Genomic DNA, 20205 nt, shown 5'->3' on the forward strand with positions numbered 1-20205 from the left:
TGCAGGAGATTAAATATCCTTTCCTCCAGCCTTAAATTGTGATCTCTTGTCACAAACAATTTTCTTGGAATAAACAGAGCTTCTGTCATCTCTGTATATGGGCCATGAATATATTTATATAAAGTAATCATGTCGCCTCTCAAGCAACTTTTTTTTAAAAGAAAACAGACCCAGTTTGGCTAACCTTTCCTCATAGCTTAAATTTTCCATTCCCCTTATTAGCTTTGTGGCCCTTCTCTGAACGTTTTCTAAGTCTGCAATGTCTTTTTTTTTTAGATTGGTCCCCAGACCTGCTCTCAATAGTGAAAGAATTGTGCTTTCCTCCCTTGCATCAATGCCTCTTTTAATACATGCTAGTATCTTATTAGCCTTAGAAGCCGCTGCCCTGCATTGTGCACCGATCTTTAGCTTGTTATCTATTACTTCTCCCAAATACCTTTCCTCCTCTGTTTAGCTAAGTCTAGTCCCATTTAAATAAAGGTTGCCTGCTTATTTTTACTTCCAAAATGTAGAACCTTGCATTTTCCATATTAAATCTCATTTTCCATTTACCTGCCCATTATTCTATTTTTTGTAGACCCCTTGTAAAGTAAGTTCATCCTGCCCTGACCTAATAACCTTACACAACTTTGTAGTCCAGGAAAACAGCAGCACTCACCAATTCAGAAAAAAATGCAGATTTATTGGGACACCAAAGTGAAGAAAACGACAACGTTTTGGACCTCTAGTCCTTAGTCATGTATAGACATATCTGCAATCTTCAATTTTTCTGAATTGGTGAGTTCTGCTGTTTTCCTGGACTACAAAATGTTTCCTTGGGGGATTTGTGTGGAGCCCCTTACAGATTTGCACCATTGCCTTTGTTACTATGCTTTACTTTTTCTGGACTTTGTTGGCTTACACAACTTTGTATTATCTGCAAAAATAAAGATGTTGCTATTTAATCCTTGTTCTAAGTCATTAATAAAAAATAATAAAAAGAACTTGGCCCAATACTGATCCCTGGGGGACCTGATTACCTTTGTCCAATCTTGTGAGCCTTTCAAATAGAAGTAAAAGATTGATAATTTCCACACAGTTTACCCCAAGCCCATTAACAACTTTAGGCCTTCTGTATGCGGTTCTTAATGGCTGCAAACCAAAAGCTTTAAGTTTCCTCTACTATGTGTAAAGGGATTCAAAAACTGCTGTAAGTTGTCGAAGATCTGACAGCTTTGGAAATTGCCAGATGGTGTTTTTTTTCCAGTCGAAAATGATTTACCACAACTCTGTAAATTTAGCCTTAGAAAATTTTGTAAGCTAAAATATCCTTAATTTTGTCACATGCACAATTAGATCACAGTGACACAATTACTAAAAAAATGCAGATCCTGCATCTATACTGTATGGGTACCCAATGATACAGAGCTCTTCTCTCTATCTGCATCATATAAATGGTCAGCTCTTTTCTTTGTGTCTATTTGTTTCCTATCAGAGCTTCTCTTTGTATTTGTGTATACACAGTTATCTTGTCTCCCTGTATATATGGAGACTGGCAGCTCTTATCCCTTCATCAACATGCAGACTGCCAACTGGTCTATCAGCCTGTACAATCAAAGGTGATTCTAGGGGGGAAAGCAAGGGGTGCAAAACACCACTCTTCTATCTCTGCCCACAACTGCCTAACCGTACAACCAGACCGCCTGGCTCTGCCCTCTGTAAACTTGTGATTATACCTATTCCTGCTTTGACTCTGCACATGGAAACCCTGTAACTACCCCTCCTCCCACCCTGTCCCGACACATGGAACAGGCATGAATAAACCCAGGAGTGTTGTCCCGCCCATAAAAAGGTTTGTGGGACCGCCACGGTGTACGATTGAGACTGTTAGATCCTTCTTATAACTGCATATAGAACATGGTTCTTGATTTGTTATATCAGACTGTACATACCTTAGTTCCTCTATTTCATGGATGTAATTCTGTATCAGGGTTTGTATCTCTTCATTACTATCACCTTAGAAAGGAATAAAAAAAAGAAAGAAATACCATAAAGAAAGCAGTGGTTGAAGTTGAAGAAATAAAATGCAGAAAAAGAATTGATGAAAGAATGACTGAATATTGAAGGTGGATTTAAATAAATATAAAACTATTCATGCTGCAATATACACATTTCCAGTGAGAAGTCAGTGCGTATAAATGGCATCCTCACCAGCTCTTTGTAGCAGACGGACTGCCTCTTGTCCAGCCATGCGAGTGACACGGGCATTAATGGCCCTGATGGCTTCTTGCAAGGCAGTGACACGCAGCCTCAGGGATGCATTCTCACTACGCAGCATAGACAGCTCCTCGCACATATCACTAATGGCATCTGAACCAGGAGTACGATGACCCTAAGTAAACATAAGTTATACCACATGGTTTACACATATTGAGCAGAAACATTTAAAATATACAAATTATCAAATGGTTTGGGGGAGAATGTAAAAAAGAAGCAAATAGGAAAGTTGTATTAAAAGAAGGGCTCAATAAAGTCTGGTGAGTTAGCAAGAATGGGGACCAGATGCAATGCATGAGTAGGGAAAGCTTTCTCCCCAAACATTTGTACAGAAGAACCGATTCACACCAATGCTTTTGAGCACAGGATACAGTTATCCCTTTGCCTTTTTAGTCCATTAATTCTCACTGAGCCTAATCTTGCTGGCCCAGAAACATATTTTGTTTTGGTAATAATGGAAAAGGTCAGCCTGGATAATAACTTCAAACCTGAGTTTTCTACAATTTTGGTTCTAAACTTTTTGTATACAATGGGTCAGATTTAACCCCTTAACGACCGAGGACGTGCAGGGTACGTCCTCAAAAAAAAGGCAGTTAACGCCTGAGGACGTACCCTGCACGTCCTCGGTGTGGAAAGCAGCTGGAAGCGATCCTGCTCGCTTCCAGCTGCTTTCCGGTTATTGCAGTGATGCCTCGATATGGAGGCATCCTGCAATAACGCTAGATGGCCATCCGATGCAGAGAGAGCCACTCCGTGGCCCTCTCTGCACCGGACATCGATGGCCGGTATCGTTGGTGGGTGGGAGCCGACTTGGGAGGCGGGTGGGCGGCCATCGATGGGCCGGGTAATGTAGAGGGGGGCGGGATCGGGGGCAGGGCCGATGGGGGCGCGCACGGGCGCGCGCGCGTGCACGGGGGGCGGCGGGCGGGCGCGTGCACGGGGCGGGAGCGGGAGGGAACGCTACACTACAGAAAATCAAAGTTTGAGAAAGGGGTATCTGAATAAAAAAAAATGTAAATCAAATGTATCTAGGAGGGGGTGGGGGGTTGGTCTTTGGTGGGGCAGGGAGCTACACTACAGAAAAGGGGAAACATTAAAAAATATAAGCAATTTTATTCTAAACTGGGTACTGGCAGACAGCTGCCAGTACCCAAGATGGCGGCCATTAAGACAGAGGGGGAGAGTTAGAGAGCTGTTTGGTGGGGGATCAGTCAGGTTGGGGGCTAAAGGGGGGTCCTACAGAGCAGCATATGTAAATATGCCTTTTCTTTTAAAAAAAAAAGCCCAAATATAGCTTTTATTTTAGTACTGGCAGAGTTTCTGCCAGTACTTAAGATGGCGGGGACAATTGTGGGGTGGGGGAGGGAAGAGAGCTGTTTGGGAGGGATCAGGGGGTCTGATGTTTCAGGTGGGAGGCTAAGCTCTACACTAAAGCTAAAATTAACCCTGCAAGCTCCCTACAAGCTACCTAATTAACCCCTTCACTGCTAGCCATAATACGTGTGATGCGCATTTAGCGGCCTAAGTACCAAAAAGCAACGCCAAAGCCATATGTGTCTGCTATTTCTGAACAAAGGGGATCACAGAGAAAAATTTACAACCATTTATGCCATAATTGCACAAGCTGTTTGTAAATAATTTCAGTGAGAAACAAAAAGTTTGTGAAAAAGGGAACTTTTTTTTTTATTTGATCGCATTTGGCGGTGAAATGGTGGCATGTAATATACCAAAATGGGCCTAGATCAATACTTTGGGTTGTCTGCTACACTAGACTAAAGCTAAAATTAACCCTACAAGCTCCCTACAAGCTCCCTAATTAACCCCTGCACTGCTGGGCATAATACACGTGTGGTGCGCAGCAGCATTTAGCGGCCTTCTAATTACCAAAAAGCAATGCCAAAGCCATATATGTCTGCTATTTTTGAACAAAGGGGATCCCAGAGAAAATTTTACAACCATTTATGCCATAATTGCACAAGCTGTTTGTAAATAATTTCAGTGAGAAACCGAAAGTTTGTGAAAAAGTGAACGATTTTTTGTATTTGATCGCATTTGGCGGTGAAATGGTGGCATGAAATATACCAAAATTGGCCTAGATCAATACTTTGGGATGTCTTCTAAAAAAAAATATATACATGTCAAGGGATATTCAGGGATTCCTGAAAGATATCAGTGTCCCAATGTAACTAGCGCTAATCTTGAATAAAATGGTTTGGAAATAGCAAAGTGCTACTTGTATTTATGGCCCTATAACTTGGAAAAAAAAGCAAAGAACATGTAAATATTGGGTATTTCTAAACTCAGGACAAAATTTAGAAAATATTTAGCATGGGTGTTTTTTGGTGGTTGTAGATGTGTAACAGATTTTGGGGGTCAAAGTTAGAAAAAGTGTGTTTTTTCCACTTTTTTCTCATATTTTATAATTTTTTTTATAATAAATTATAAGATATGATGAAAATAATGGTATCTTTGGAAAGTCCATTTAATGGCGAGAAAAACGGTATATAATATGTGTGGGTACAGTAAATGAGCAAGAGGAAAATTACAGCTAAACACAAACACCGCAAAAATGTAAAAATAGCCTTGGTCCCAAACGGACAGAAAATGGAAAAGTGCTCTGGTCACTAAGGGGTTAAGAAAGTAAGGAGGACAGAGGCGTACATCATTGCCCCTGTCCATACGGCTTTGCGTCCAGCGGGCAGCAATACGCTACCCAGATTTACAATTGCACACTATGGGGCATATTTATCAAGCTCCGTATGGAGCTTGAGGCCGCTTGTTTCCTTTGAGCCTTCAGGCTCGCTGGAAACAGAAGTTATGAAGCAGCGATCTAAAGACCGCTGCTCTATAACTTGTCTGCCTGCTCTGAGGCGGCGGACAGAAATCAACCCGATCAAATACGATCGGGCTGATTGACACCCCCTGCTAACGGCAGGGGTGCAATGATAAATGCCAGCAGCGTATTCATTTATCGATGTGTAGTGATGTGCAGCGGACATGATACGCTACTTCGTATCATATCCGCTCGCACATTGATACATATGCCCCCATGGCTAGTGTACAATGCCGCCCCCTGCTTGCGCACATAAAATGCGCCACATAACATATCAGGTGGCAAAGTGGTTAAAGAAGCAGCGGTCAGATGATCGCTGCTTCTTAAATCTTGAGTACAGGTTCGCTTATGCAAACCTGCAGCCAATGCAACTCTAATTCCTTGATAAATGGGGCTCAATATATTTGGCCTTAGCTGGGCTTCTAGTGACTTCTCTGCTGCACTGGATTTTTTTTTTTTCTTAAAATCAATGGCATCTATTTATTAAGCTGTCAACTTACCTGCATTCGACGGCACCAATACCCTCGCCTAAGTTTGCCTAACATCGCTGCCACGGACCTGAATACGCTCTCCAAAATTATCAAAAAAGCTGTCAAAAGCCACGCACCAAGTACGGGGCGATGAGCAGCGGAATGTTGTTAACTAACAGTCATCGATCTCGCTGCTCTTCAGCTTTTTCCCAGCTTTATTGGTATCCTGTAACTAAACCCCCACACTATACTAAACTGTTTACCCCCTATAACGCCGCTCCCGGACCCCACCGCAACTCTAATAAATGTATTAACCCCTAAACCGCTGCTCACGGACGCCGCCGCAACTCTAATAAATGCATTAACCCCTAAACCGCCGCTCACGGACCCTGCCGCAACTAAATAAAGTGTTTAACCCCTAAACCGCTGCTCCCGGAGCCCACCGCCACCTACATTATACTTATTAACCCCTAATCTGCCGCCCCCTACACCGCCGCCACCTACATTATATTTATTAACCCTTAATCTGCCCCCCTACACCCCCGCCACTATATTAAATTTATTAACCCCTAAACCTAAGTCTAACCCTAACCCTAACACCCAGCCAATAGGATTTTTCCTACCTTAATTCCGATTGGCTGATAGAATTCTATCAGCCAATCGGAATTGAAGGGACGCTATCTTGGATGACGTCATTTAAAGGAACCTTCATTCGTCAGGTAGTCATCGGCCGAGATGGATGCTCCGCGTCGGATGTCTTGAAGATGGACTCGCTCCGCGCCGGATGGATGAAGATAAAAGATGCCGTCTGGATGAAGACTTCTGCCCATCTGGAGGACCACTTTTGCCCGGTTGGATGAAGACTTCTGCACGTCTGGAGGACCACTTCTGCCCGTCTGGAGGACCACTTCTGCCGGCTTGGTTTAGGACTTTGGCCCGGTTGGGTGAAGACTTCTCACGGTAGGGTGATCTTCAAGGGGTTAGTGTTAGGTTTTTTTTAAGGGGGGATTAGGTGGGTTTTAGAGTAGGGTTGGTTGTGTGGGTGGTGGGTTTTAATGTTGGGGGGTTTCCTTTGGGACAATGCCCCGCAAAAGGCCCTTTTAAGGGCTATTTGTAATTAAGTGTAGGGTAGGGCTTTTTTTTATTTTGGTTTTTTTTTTTATTTTGTTAGTAGGATTAGATTAGGTGTAATTAGTTTAAAAAACTTGTAAATTTTTTTATTATTTTCTGTAATTTAGTGTTCGGTTTTTTTTGTACTTTAGATAATTTTATTTAATTTTATTTCATTGTAGTTAATGTAGGTAATTAATTTAATTATAGTGTAGTGTTAGGTGTAATTGTAACTTAGGTTAGGTTTTATTTTACAGGTACTTTTGTATTTATTTTAACTAGATAGTTATTAAATAGTTAATAACTATTTAATAACTATTCTACCTAGTTAAAATAAATACAAACTTGCTTGTAAAATAAAAATAAATCCTAAGCTAGCTACAATGTAACTATTAGTTATAAATTTAATATAGTGGCGGCGGTGTAGGGGGGGGGCAGATTAGGGGTTAATAAATATAATGTAGGTGGCGGTGGGCTCCGGGAGCGGCGGTTTAGGGGTTAAACACTTTATTTAGTTGCGGGGGGGCCGTGAGCGGGGGCCGTGAGCGGTGGTTTAGGGGTTAATAAGTATAATGTAGATAGCGGCGGTGTAGGGGGAGCAAATTAGGGGTGTTTAGACTCGGGGTACTCGGGGTGTTAGGTGCAAACATTACCATAGGAATCAATGGGATATCGGGCAGCAGCGAACATAAGCTTTCGCTGCTTTCAGACTCCCATTGATTCCTATGGCATCCGCCGCCTCCAGGGATTGAAAACCAGGTACGCTGGGCCGGAATAGTGCCGAGCCTACCTGCTAGTTATTTGATAACTAGCAAAAGTAGTCAGATTGTGCCAAACTTGCATTCGGAACATCTGGAGTGACGTAAGCATCGATCTGTGTTGGACTGAGTCCGGCGGATCGTATGTTACGTCACAAAATTCTACTTTTGCCGGTCTGTAGGGTTTGATAACTAAGGGGAATCAGGCTCGCCACAAATACGCTGCGGAATTCCAGCGTATTTGCGGTTGACAGCTTGATAAATAGATGCCAATGTCTCTATTCTCTGTTTGGCAGTTTCTAAATCATTCTTTGATTTTTAATTTTACATATTTTTGCCAATAAATCTCATTTGCTGGTTTAGATTTAGTACAACACCTTCAGATAGAAAATACACAACTGGCTAGGCCAACAACAAATTTCATAATTGGGTTTGGCAGAGTAAGCCAAAAATAGCATTATTCTTGTAAATCCTTTTTTAAGCATGAACTATTATATCACAACACTTTTAGCTTCTGTTATTTATATGTAGTTCGTTTTCTCCACTTTATATCTTACTATTTGTTTGTCTTTCTAAATATAGTATAATTTTCCTTCTAGGTTTATTATTAAATAGCATATTCTCACATGCAAACCATCAGTATATTAACTTAATATTTACATATATGAATTTGTACATATGTAGAGCAGTGTTCATTGAAAAATTTGCCAGCCGGGCAACATTATGAAGTAGCCGGGTGGGGACAGTGTGAAACTTTGCATCCAAAGCACAAATTATTTGTTAACACAAAACTGATTTGATTATAATTTGTGCAACAAACATTAAAAATGTAATATTTGTTATTTTTTTGCTTAATAAAGGCTTACATTTTCACTGGGTGCTCAGTAAAATCAGTTGGGTTTAGTGCCCATTAAGGGCTAGATTACCAGTGGAGCGCTAACAGTTACGTACAAGCACAATGGGGTTTATTGCGGGTGTTTGCGCATCAGGTTTTTCGCTCAAATTACAAGTTGAAAGTAAATACGATTGCTTGAGTGCCATTGAAGTTAACGATGGTATGGTTGGCACATCTTCAGGGCTCTTAACTATTTTGTGGAACAAAAAAGTATCACAAAACACATAAAAAATGCATTACAAAGTACAGTTACACTCATAATAACACCAACTAATATTTTTTTTATTATTTTTATATTGCACAAAAAAGTTATAAGGGTTCAAAGATATGAGGTCTCAGGTGTTAGAAAAAATGGCAGGCAAAGGGCTTTAACATAGAGATAAATACATATACATCTCTAAAGATGATATATATAAATATATATATATATATATATATATATATATATATATATATATATATATATATATATATACACAGTATATATCTTCATATGTGTGTACATATGTATTAATGTATTTACATGTTTATATATGTATTTACAAAACATATACACATATAAACACATAAATACATATGTACACATATACAGAAATTTGCAGTTAAGTAGATGAAAACATGTAAAAGTATATTTATGCAATATTTATATTTAATAAGATGTTATACTGTGTATTTACTGTACATATTACACATTACAATGTTATGTACATACGGGAATATGTTCTAAGTATTTAAAAATATATATTCCTATATTCCTATAGATATATATTGCACCAAAATACCATCAGAGATATGTATTTATGAATAAATAGAACATATTTTGTTATTATATGAAAAAATTGGAATGTGAAATATTCATAGTTTCATATTGGGTTAGCGATCAGGTTTGTGCGCGAGTAGTGTGTCTTTTCCATATATTTTTACTTTATTGACTTCTATGGGGAAATAGGTTATTGAGCGTGCGATATTGTAAGTTTAGCTTTTTACGCCAGTTGGGTTAGCGCATAGCGCACATGCTGAAACAGTTTACTTTTAACTTGTAATACACCTGACCCATGCAAAAAGTGTACTTTTAGCGGAGTTAAGGCTCGAGCGGGAGAGTTAAATAATGCTCCACTTGTAATCTAGCCCTAAATAGGTCCTGGAGAGAACACTGTATAGTACTCACAGCTTTGTATTCCTGTAGTTCAAGGCGCAGTCTTGCAAGCTCTGCCCTCAGTGCCCGCATCTGCTGAACACTCTGTTCCTGATTAGCTGTTACCCGGTTCTTGATGTTCCGTGCTCGGTTGGCATATTTCAATGTATTTAAAGTTTCCATGAAGTCACGATCAGATGGAGAGACGCAGGCAATCATCACAGTCTGACTAATTGTGGTGGAAAAGTGCATAGTGAGACAGAAAGTAAGGGCAGAGGAGACAAGAATGAGCAAGAGTGTGAAAAGTTAAGCTAATCAGTGAGAAAGGGGAAAAACTAAATTTATGCTTACCTGATAAATTTACTTATTTCTTGACACGATGAGTCCACGGATCATCTAATTACTATTGGGAATATCACTCCTGCCCAGCAGGAGGCGGCAAAGAGCACCACAGCAAAGCTGTTAAATATTACCTCCCTTCCCTCCAACCCCAGTCATTCGACTTAAACAAAGGAGAGAAAGGAAGCAACAAGGTGCAGTGGTGTCTGAAGTTTATAAAATACCAACAACCTGTCCAAAGAACAGGGCGGGCCGTGGACTCATTGCGTCAAGAAATAAATACATTTATCAGGTAAGCATAAATGTTGTTTTCTTACTAATGACACAATGAGTCCACGGATCATCTAATTACTATTGGGAATCAATACCCAAGCTAGAGTACACAGATGATAAGGGAGGGACAAGACAGGGAACTTAAACGGAAGGCACCACTGCTTAAAGAACCTTTCTCCCAAAAGAGGCCTCAGTCGAGGCAAAAGTGTCAAATTTATAGAATTTTGAAAATGTGTGAAGAGAGGACCAAGTTGCAGCCTTGCAAATCTGTTCCACAGAAGCTTCATTTTTGAATGCCCAGGAAGAGGAAACAGTCCTTGTAGAATGACCCGTAACTCTCTCAGGAGGCTTCTGTCCAGCAGTTTTATAGGCAAAGTGAATGATACTGTTCAGCCACAAAGAAAGAGAAGTAGCCGTAGCTTTCTGCCTCTTACATTTCCCAGAGAATACCACAAAATGAGCAGAAGACTGACGAAAATCCTTAGTCGCCTGTAAATAGAATTTTAATTCATGCACCACATCCAAATTGTGCAAAAGCCGTTACTTTTGAGAAGAAGGATTAGGACACAAGGAAAGAACAACAATCTCCTGATTAATGTTCCGGTCTGAAACTACTTTAGGGAGAAACCCTAACTTAGCCCTTGGATTCACACCAATATAGATATTTACGACATATCTTCTACCTCTTCGAGGTAGAAGAGCGAACGGAGCAAATAGGTATGCAAGACTGAAATTCCAAGGTACCGCCAGAGCGTCTATCAGTACAGCCTGAGGGTTCCTTGACCTCGACCTGTACCTCGGAAGCTTGGCATTCTGCCGAGATGCCATGAGATCTAATTCCAGCTGACCCCATTTGAGAATCAGGCTGGAAAACACTTCCGGATGGAGTTCCCACTCCCCCGGGTGAAAGGTCTGCCTGCTCAGGAAGTCCACTCCTGGGATGTGGATCGCCGACAGACAGCAATTGTGGGTCTCCACCCACTGAATTATCTTGGCTACTTCTGTCATGGCCAAGGAACTCCGAGTTCCTCCCTGATGGTTTATGTAAGCCACTGAAGTTATGTTGTCCAACTGGAACCTGATGAACCGGGCCGAGGCTAACTGAGGCCAGGCCAAAAGAGCATTGAAGATCGCTCTCAGCTCCAGAATGTTTATGGGTAGAACAGACTCCAACCGAGTCCATGTTCCCTGAGCCTTTAGAGAGCCCCAGACTGCTCCCCATCCCAGAAGGCTGGCGTCTGTTGTCACAATCACCCAAGAGGGTCTGTGAAAGCAGGTTCCCTGGGAGAGATGATCCTGAGACAATCACCAATCCCTTGTCTCCTGCTCCAGCTGTAATCGCGGAGACAGATCCACATAATCTCCGTTCCACTGACTGAGCATGCTTAACTGCAGAGGTCTGAGGTCGAAACGGGCGAACGGGATGATGTCCATTGCCGCTACCATCAGACCGATTACCTCCATGCACTGAGCCAAATGGCAGAGGAGAGGACTGAAGCACTAGGCAAGAATCGAAAATCTTTGATTTCCTGACTTCTGTCAGATAAATGTTCATTGATAAGGAATCTATTATGGTTCCCAAGAAAATTACCCTTGTATTTGGAACTAAGGAACTCTTTTCCAAATTTACCTTCCAACCGTGAGATCGCAGGAAAGATAACAACATTTCCGTATGGGAGCTTGCTTGTTGAAAGGATGGTGCCTGAACCAGAATGTTCCAGATAAGGCGCCACTGCAATGCCCCGCAATCGGAGCACCGCCAACAGGGATCCCAGAATCTTTGAGAAAATTCTGGGAGCTGTGGCAAGAACCTTTGAGAAAATTCTGGGAGCTGTGGCAAGGCCGAATGGAAGAGCCACGAACTGGAAGTGTTTGTCTAGAAATGCAAACCTTAGAAACTTGTAATGGTCCCTGTGGATGGGAACATGCAGGTACGCGTCCTATAAATCTACCATTGTCATAAATTGACCCTCTTGGACCAAAGAAAGAATGGAACGAATAGTTTCCATCTTGAAGGACGGCACTCCTCATGCTGTTTTTGATTCAATAGCAGGTTTTTTGGATTGTTTTCCCTTGTTCAAAGACTAATTGGACCTCCAGGAAGGCTTGGACTGCTCCTTGGAAGAGGGAGAGGAAGGCTTTCCCTTGAAATTTGGAAAAGGAACAAAAATTATTCTGACGTCCCTTTTGTTTATTTCTCTTATCCTGAGGGAGGAAATGGCCCTTTCCTCCCATACAGTCAGAAATTATTTCCGTCAAACCCGGCCCAAACAAGGTCTTTCCCTTGTAAGGAATCTCCAAAAGTTTAGACTTAGATGACACATTCGCAGACCAAGATTTTAACCTTAAAGCTCTGCGGGCCAGTACGGCAAAAACAGATATCTTAGCTCCCAGCTTAGTAACTTGAAGGGAAGCATCAGTGACAAAGGAGTTGGCCAACTTAAGGGCCTTTATCCTATCCTGGATTTCTTCGAGGGGAGTATCTGTCCGAATAGAATGAGACAACGCATCACACCAGTATGTTGCCTCACTAGTGACAGTAGCAATACAAACCACAGGTTGCCATTGTAAACCCTGGTGTACATACATTTTCTTGAGTAACCCCTCTAACTTCTTATCCTTAGTATCCTTAAAGGAACAACTTTCCTCTATGGGAATAGTTGTTCTCTTGGCTAGCGTGGAAATTGCCCTTTCCACTTTGGGTACCATCTGTCAAGACTCTTTGATAAGAGTCTGCTATAGGAAACATCTTTTTAAATATAGGGGATGGAGAAAAAGGGATACCCAGTCTCTCCCATTCCTTAGCAATAATCTCTGTAGCCCTATCTGGTACAGGAAATACCTCCACCATGGAGGGCACGTCAAAATACTTGTTTAGTTTACTAGACTTCTTAGGATTCACTACGACGGTAGTGTCGGAGTCGTCCATGGTAGCTAAAACCTCCATAAGTAACAAACGGAGGTGTTCAAGCTTAAACCTGAAGAAAACAACTTCAGTATCAGTTAAAGGTATTACACTGTCTGAGATTTCACCCTCAGATGCTACCAAAGTATCTTCCTCTTCAGGTTTCTGGGAAGAAACATTCGGAATAGCCACTACTGTGTCAGCAACCTTATTCACTGATTGATTACATTTCCTCTTGCGCTTTCCCTGCAGCATGGGAAACGCAGACAACGCATCAGATACCGCTGATGACATTAGGGAAGCGATGTCTTGCAAGGTAACTCCAGGTGGAGTAATAGAGGAAGCGCAGGGCACTGGCTGTATGGACGCTAAATTTTGGGACGCTTGAGGAGAAAGCTGCGGCATAACTTTCACATTGTCAGAAGACTCCTGGACAGCATCCGTCTTAGACAATATAGGCTCAAAAATTCTATCCTTAAGATTTAATGTTCTCTCAACACATGAGGAACAAAAAGGAATTGGTGGTTCAATATTAGCATTTAAACATAAAGGACATCTGTAATCTGTAACAGAGTCTTGGTCCATTTTAACAGAATAAAAATAAATAACTAAATAATTAAATTATGAACTATTTAAATAAAGAAAAAAACGTTACTGTTTCTTTAAATTTTAAAACGAAACTGCTTTATTATTGATGCAATGCAAAAACAAAATCGTTTTATTTTTTAAACAAATACAAAAACTTAACTGCTTTACTTTACAAAGATATTGAAAAATAAAAACGTCTTAATAACACCTCAAACAGCCTCTACACCTCAGCAATAGCTTTGCTGAGGTGCCTACCTTGCAGGAAAACAATATATATATTTCTTAAAACCGGAATCCAGACTGGAGCTGTTTCAGTAATGACAGGCTAGCAAATAACCGTTAAATTTGAAAAACGTTAAGATGCAGATATCTCTCCTCCATATACAGGAAGTGAGAGAATAACAAGTGCGCAATTTAGATAACTTTTACCGCCACACAAGCCCCACCCATCGTGGGCGTGTCAAAAATAACGTCTCAGCAGACATGTTTAATGGAAAAAAAAAAGATAACACGAAACTGAGCCAAGTACTCTTCAAGTCCCCAGTGCCTGCAATGCTGCCATACATAATCCCCCTTACAACACTAGGAGTAATGTATTAAATATCCCTGTCAGGGAAATAGTAAAGTGCCATGTTCTTTCCTTAAAGCAGCTTAAGAAAATAAATTAGCACTTACCTCAATTAATCTGCCTGGCAGCAAGGCAGCTCACTAGGTTTGAGAGGTCCTTTCCCTCACATGGACCTGTGGAAAATAATAAGGGCAGCAACTTTTATTTAAATATGAGGGAGGCGCAGTGAGAATTATGTCCCACAAGTTGCCTTTGCTTAAAAGCCACCAATGCTCTACTGAAGAGACTGAAATGGACTACAGCTACACCCTGGAGTAAAAACAGCACATACTAGTACTGCAAATAAAATAATAAACTCTTGATTGAAGAATCTTTCCAGACACCTAACTTTACCACTTCCTTACACTAACGTAGGCAAAGAGAATGACTGGGGTTGGGGGGAAGGGAGGTGATATTTAACAGCTTTGCTGTGGTGCTCTTTGCCACCTCCTGCTGGGCAGGAGTGATATTCCCAATAGTAATTAGATGATCCGTGGACTCATTCAGGCCCATTTATCAAGCTCCGTACTTGCCAGAAACACAACTTATGAAGCAGCGGTCTAAAGACACTGTCCGCCTGCTCTGAGCAGGCGGACAGGAATCGCCGGAAATCAACCTGATCGAATATGATCAGGTTGATTGACACCTCCCTGCTGGCGGCCGATTGGCCGCGAGTCAGCAGGGGGCGGCGATGCACCAGCAGCTCTTGTGAGCTGCTGGTGCAATGTTAAATGCGGAGAACGTATTGCTCTCCGCATTTAGCGAGGTCTTGCGGACCTGATCCACAGTGTCGGATCAGGTCTGCAAGCCCTTTGATAAATTGGGGCCATTGTGTCATTAGAAAGAAATCAAGAGCTGAGAAAGCTGAGAAGAAATATGTTGTAGAGGAAAAAGGAGAAATAATGAGTAAGACAAAGATGGTATAAGAATAGGTAAGTGTGACAAGATATTATATTAAACAGCAGTTTAGACAGAGAGGTAACCGGAGAAGCAAACAACTTGTATTTTGTAACTAGTGTCAACTAAAGGAACGTGATTTCAAAGAGTCAAATTGTCAAGTGTATAACATCATCAGCACTATAAAGCACTATGTAGCATTATAACAGGGAGGAGGATAAAACTTATAAATGGAAATATATTGGAAAATAAGTTATCCTTTAGTAGGTACTGGACCATCTGGTCCTATAGCAAAAAGTGGAAATGTGCACAAGATTAAACTTTAAAAAAAAAAGATTAGTATAATTTTTACCTGTTACCACCCAGCGAATCTTGTAGCAGTCGAGTCAGTTTGGAATCTCTGTACGGAACGTGGAGAATCTTCTTACTCTGATCTCCCAATGCGCTGATCACATTTCCCAAAGCAAGCTGTAGGAAGATACAGCTGCACTGCACCCTCTACTCAACTAAGTATAAAAAACCTTACAGATTTCACCAGCACACTTCAAACACTAAAATTACCAGTTAAAATGTTCTGTATCCAGACATCTGGTCCTATCTCTGCCCACACTTCAAATTTCATACACAACAACTTTTTTCCAGCATTGTCCACAATGTGTACTGAAAGATGACTCATTCTTTACAGACTCATAAAAACACAATCATAGAAGTACATTCACACAAAGGAGCTAATCACGCATTACCAACTCACCAGGCCACAGTTGATAGATATCCCTTCTCTTGCCCGTTCTCCTGTTGCTCCTGTTCTTTTCAGACGTTCAGACCCAGCAAGATCCACAAAGTGAAACTTAGCAGTGAGGGTCTCATATTCTGGAGTAGGAACATCTAGCTGTGAAGACAATTGAACTATTTGTAATTCTCCCTAGACATATAAAAACGTAGTGCTCACCTGGCACTCTCAGAAAGATGAGTTTACATCCAATGACTTTACCTTGACAAACCTAGGTGCAAAGTAAAAAAAATATTATACACAACGCACATAAATCATCATTCTCTCAGACGCATCCATTTAGATTAAAAGCGTAAAACAAAGAATTAGTTACAGCATTCAACCACATGGATAAAGGCCCAAGTGCCACACCTGGGCCAATAACCTACTGCCATACATGCAACCTTTCAATCAAAAACACTAAAATACAAAAAGGGGTGTTGTAATCCTCCTTAGCTCCTTAGTAATACAGGGAATGCCACCACTTTGATCAAGTATGACTTTTACTATTTTTACAATAGCTGTGATAGCCATTGCCACACTGAGTGTATACTTTAAATAACCACTAGATACAGGCATGCACGCTTGTCAATATCTCGCACTAACTTACTTTCAACTTTAAAACGTACGCTAACAAGCACACGTTAAAAGATTACTTTGAGCGCAGTTAGCGCATAAGCAAAAAAATATGTATAGCGCACAACTTGTAAGCTGGCCCTATGTGTTTAATCTCCACAAACAATTTAAACACATAGGCCTAGATTACACGTGGTGCTCTAACACCTCTCAAATTAAATTAAAAGCCCTCCAAATTTTGCACTCATATTATGGTGGTATATGACAAGGCAAAGAAAATTAGAGGGGAAATAAAATAAAAAAATTCAACCTTGGGTTGGTAAATAAGAAAATATTAAAGTGAAAATAATAATCAATAAACACAACAGAATAAAAGGGACACGAAACACATTTTTCCTTTCATGATTCGGATAGAGCATTTTTTAAACAACTTACCAATTTACTTTTATTATGTAATTTGCTTCATTCTGTCAGTATCATTTGTCGAAGGAGTTACTGGGAGTTAGCTGAACATACTGGGTGTGCCAATCAAAATTAAAATAAAATATATAAATATATGTATATATATATATGCGTGTGTGTGTGTGTTGCGGGTAAAGTCCGAAAATTTGGTAATCCTAGTGGCTGTTCGTAAAGCCTGATGTAACATGATAAATCTCCTCAGAGTGCATTGAGTGACCGCATTAAACATATATACGATGCACTGTAATTCACACATTTTCACTATATTTTTTGCCTCCCTCTGGGGGTTCAAGGGGGGCAAAAAAATAGTGTAGATGGGGAAATTACATTACTTTGGGCTTTACCGAAAGCTGCTTGGGTAATGTCAGCTTTACCCGGATTTTGGACTTTACCCATAACATGCACACACATACACACTGTGGGGCCGATTTATGAAAGTGCGATCATGTCGCTGCACATCGATAAATGGTGAACTGCTTGTGCAATGCCACCCTCTGCAGATTCGCTAGCATGGGGTGTTAATCAACCTGATTGTATGCGATCGGGCGGATTGCTGTCCACCGCCTCAGAGCAGGCGGGCAAGTTTAGTAGCTCCTTAACTCCTGTTTACGGCGATCAGCTGCATCAAGCTCCAAATATGCCGCTGTGTGTGTGTATATATATATATATATATATATATATATATATATAAATATATATATACATACTGAAAAATACACTGCTTTCAAAATGCTACTTATCTCAGTTTGAACAGCAAAACAAATAGTAGGTTTAGGTACTTTGTTTATGTTTATGTTTGTTTATGGCAGGAATAATTTGTCTCTGAATGCTGCATATTTATTAGCTCATTTGTTTTTTATTACTTTTTCTGTGCTCACTTTAAAAAGTTTATACTGTTTTTCAATGTGCAGCATTGAGTAGGAAAAAAACAATAAAGTAAACTATGAGCCTCTGGTCATATAATAAAATGAGAACGTAGAACCATGGGGGTCAATTTATCAAGCTCCGTACGGAGCTTAATGCCCCTAAAGACCGCTGCTCCATGACTTGTCCGCCTGCTCTGAGGCAGCGGACAGAAATCAACCCGATTGAATATGATCAGGTTGATTGACACCCCCTGCTAGCGGCCTAACTGTCCTGGGCTTTAGCGCCGTTAGGACGACATGGAACTTCCTAGCAGTTTGGCTATACTGAAGCCAAAGTGGGTTGGTAAATGGAATTGCGGGCTTGAGGGCGTGACTAGTGTCAGGCAATTCCCCTGACCTGATCCCATCATTAAAATCACACGATCGCATAAATGATTGCGTGATTTCAATTTGTTTACATTTGTTCCGATGAAGACAAATTAGTCCTGGTGGGAAAGGGTTAAGAGGAAAAACGACTGTTTATATTTTTGCTGAGTTTGGATTCAGTTTGGCCTCCTCATTACAAACTATAAGTGAATAATGCAGTGAGAATCATGTACAAAGTTCTCCTTTAAAAGGAAATGTGTTTGATCTCATTTGATCTATTACTCAGTTTTCAGAATCTAAAGAAGTGACTATTTTAAAGGGACAGTGCATCACACACATAGCCAAAATGATGGCCAAAACAGTAGCTGAAATATCACTTAATTAAAAAGTGATGGCAAATCCAAGCATTTAAAAAACACTAGGATTTACCATCACTAAAAATAAACGTACCCTTTCTGTGCCGTGGCCTCCTTGCTAAATTAAAACGCTCCGCCCACAGCACAGCACTCTTTTTTCAATGAGGTGACGTTTCCACCTCTGAACCAATAACAGTGCTACGGGAACATACGGAACTGTTCTCTACGTTAGCAAGGCTATTGGTTTAGAGGTGGAAACTTCACTTCAGAGCGCTGTGCCGTGGGTGGCCGGAGCTGCTGGGTTTAGCAAGGAGGCCGCAGCACAGAAAGGGTAAGTTTAGGAGCCTTTGTTATAAATTGATGACTGAAAGTCCTGTTTAATGTTAGTGATGGTAAATCCTAGCAATTTTGAACGCTCAGATTTACCATCACTTTAAATACACTACAAATGTAGTATTCCAAGTATAAAAAAATGTAATACTGAATTTCTTACACGTTCTTGGATGCAAAACTAACAACAACCCTTATTCTTGTATATAATGTAATTGGATCTCATCCTGTTGGTACTCTCTATACCCCCTTTAAAAAATTTATCTCTTAACCCCTTCACCCATATGGATGTATATATACGTTGTGCAGGAACTTAGACTATCGTACCGCACAACATATATATACATATTCGCTTCAGGAACCTCCAGCACTCTCGGTTGTTAAGTTACAGCCAAGAGCTGGAGTTCCTGAAGCTCCAGGCATCTGCCGCATATGGAACAGGAGCGCGATCAGTGCTTCTGTTCCATATTAGGGCAGATGCCTGATCATTACAGATAGTGACACTGTGTGTGTCACCGTTTGTAACGATCGTTTCTGGTGCCGGCGGGAGGTGTGGGCGGGGGGGTGGGAGGTGGGTGGGCGGCCTAGCAGTAGAGGTGGAAGGGAGTGGGCATGACTGGGAGGGACCCTACGCTGCAGAAAATCATTTGGGAGGCAGGGAGGGGGTGGGAACCTACGCTGATGAGCAGGGATAGGCACAGACGAATGCTGTGGCGGACATTTTCTAAAGTACAGACCGTAGTGAAGGACACCAAGGTACATTTGATATTAAAAACATTATTTTATAGAGGTTGGTGTTATTATACTGATGCAGATATAACTGATCTTATAACCAGCCCTCCTCTGGCTATACCCATGTGCCAGTGTCACTACTGTGTCTTTATATAGTGCTGGGTGTTACTATACTGATGCAGATACCACTGATTCTATAACCAGTCCTCCTCTGGCTATACCCATGTGCCAGTGTCACTACTGTGTCATTATATAGTGCTGGGTGTTATTATACTGATGCAGATACCACTGATCTTATAACCAGCCCTCCTCTGGCTATACCCATGTGCCAGTGTCACTACTGTGTCATTATATAGTGCTGGGTGTTATTATACTGATGCAGATACCACTGATCCTATAACCAGCCCTCCTCTTGCTATACCCATGTGCCAGTGTCACTACTGTGTCATTATATAGTGCTGAGTGTTATTATACTGATGCAGATACCACTGATTATATAACCAGCCCTCCTCTGGCTATACCCATGTGCCAGTGTCACTACTGTGTCATTATATAGTGCTGAGTGTTATTATACAGATGCAGATACCACTGATCCTATAACCAGCCCTCCTCTGGCTATAACCATGAGCCAGTGTAACTACTGTGTCATTATATAGTGCTGAGTGTTATTATACAGATGCAG

General features: G+C 41.0%; 1 protein-coding gene across 2 annotated transcripts in view; it reads right to left on the reverse strand.

Moving 5' to 3' along the window:
- Positions 1-20205, reverse strand: part of KIF21B (kinesin family member 21B) — a 513509-nt gene that overhangs the window by 378908 nt on the left and 114396 nt on the right. For both annotated transcript variants that reach the window (XM_053706916.1, XM_053706915.1), the window contains exons 6-10: positions 15818-15955; positions 15419-15534; positions 9491-9686; positions 2191-2371; positions 1932-1995 (exon numbers count right to left, since the gene is read on the reverse strand). In XM_053706916.1, coding sequence (XP_053562891.1) covers positions 1932-1995; positions 2191-2371; positions 9491-9686; positions 15419-15534; positions 15818-15955 — 695 coding nt within the window. The remainder of the gene's footprint in view (positions 1-1931; positions 1996-2190; positions 2372-9490; positions 9687-15418; positions 15535-15817; positions 15956-20205) is intronic.

Source organism: Bombina bombina, chromosome 3 (genome assembly GCF_027579735.1).
Source record: "Bombina bombina isolate aBomBom1 chromosome 3, aBomBom1.pri, whole genome shotgun sequence".
In the NCBI taxonomy this organism is placed as follows: domain Eukaryota; kingdom Metazoa; phylum Chordata; class Amphibia; order Anura; family Bombinatoridae; genus Bombina; species Bombina bombina.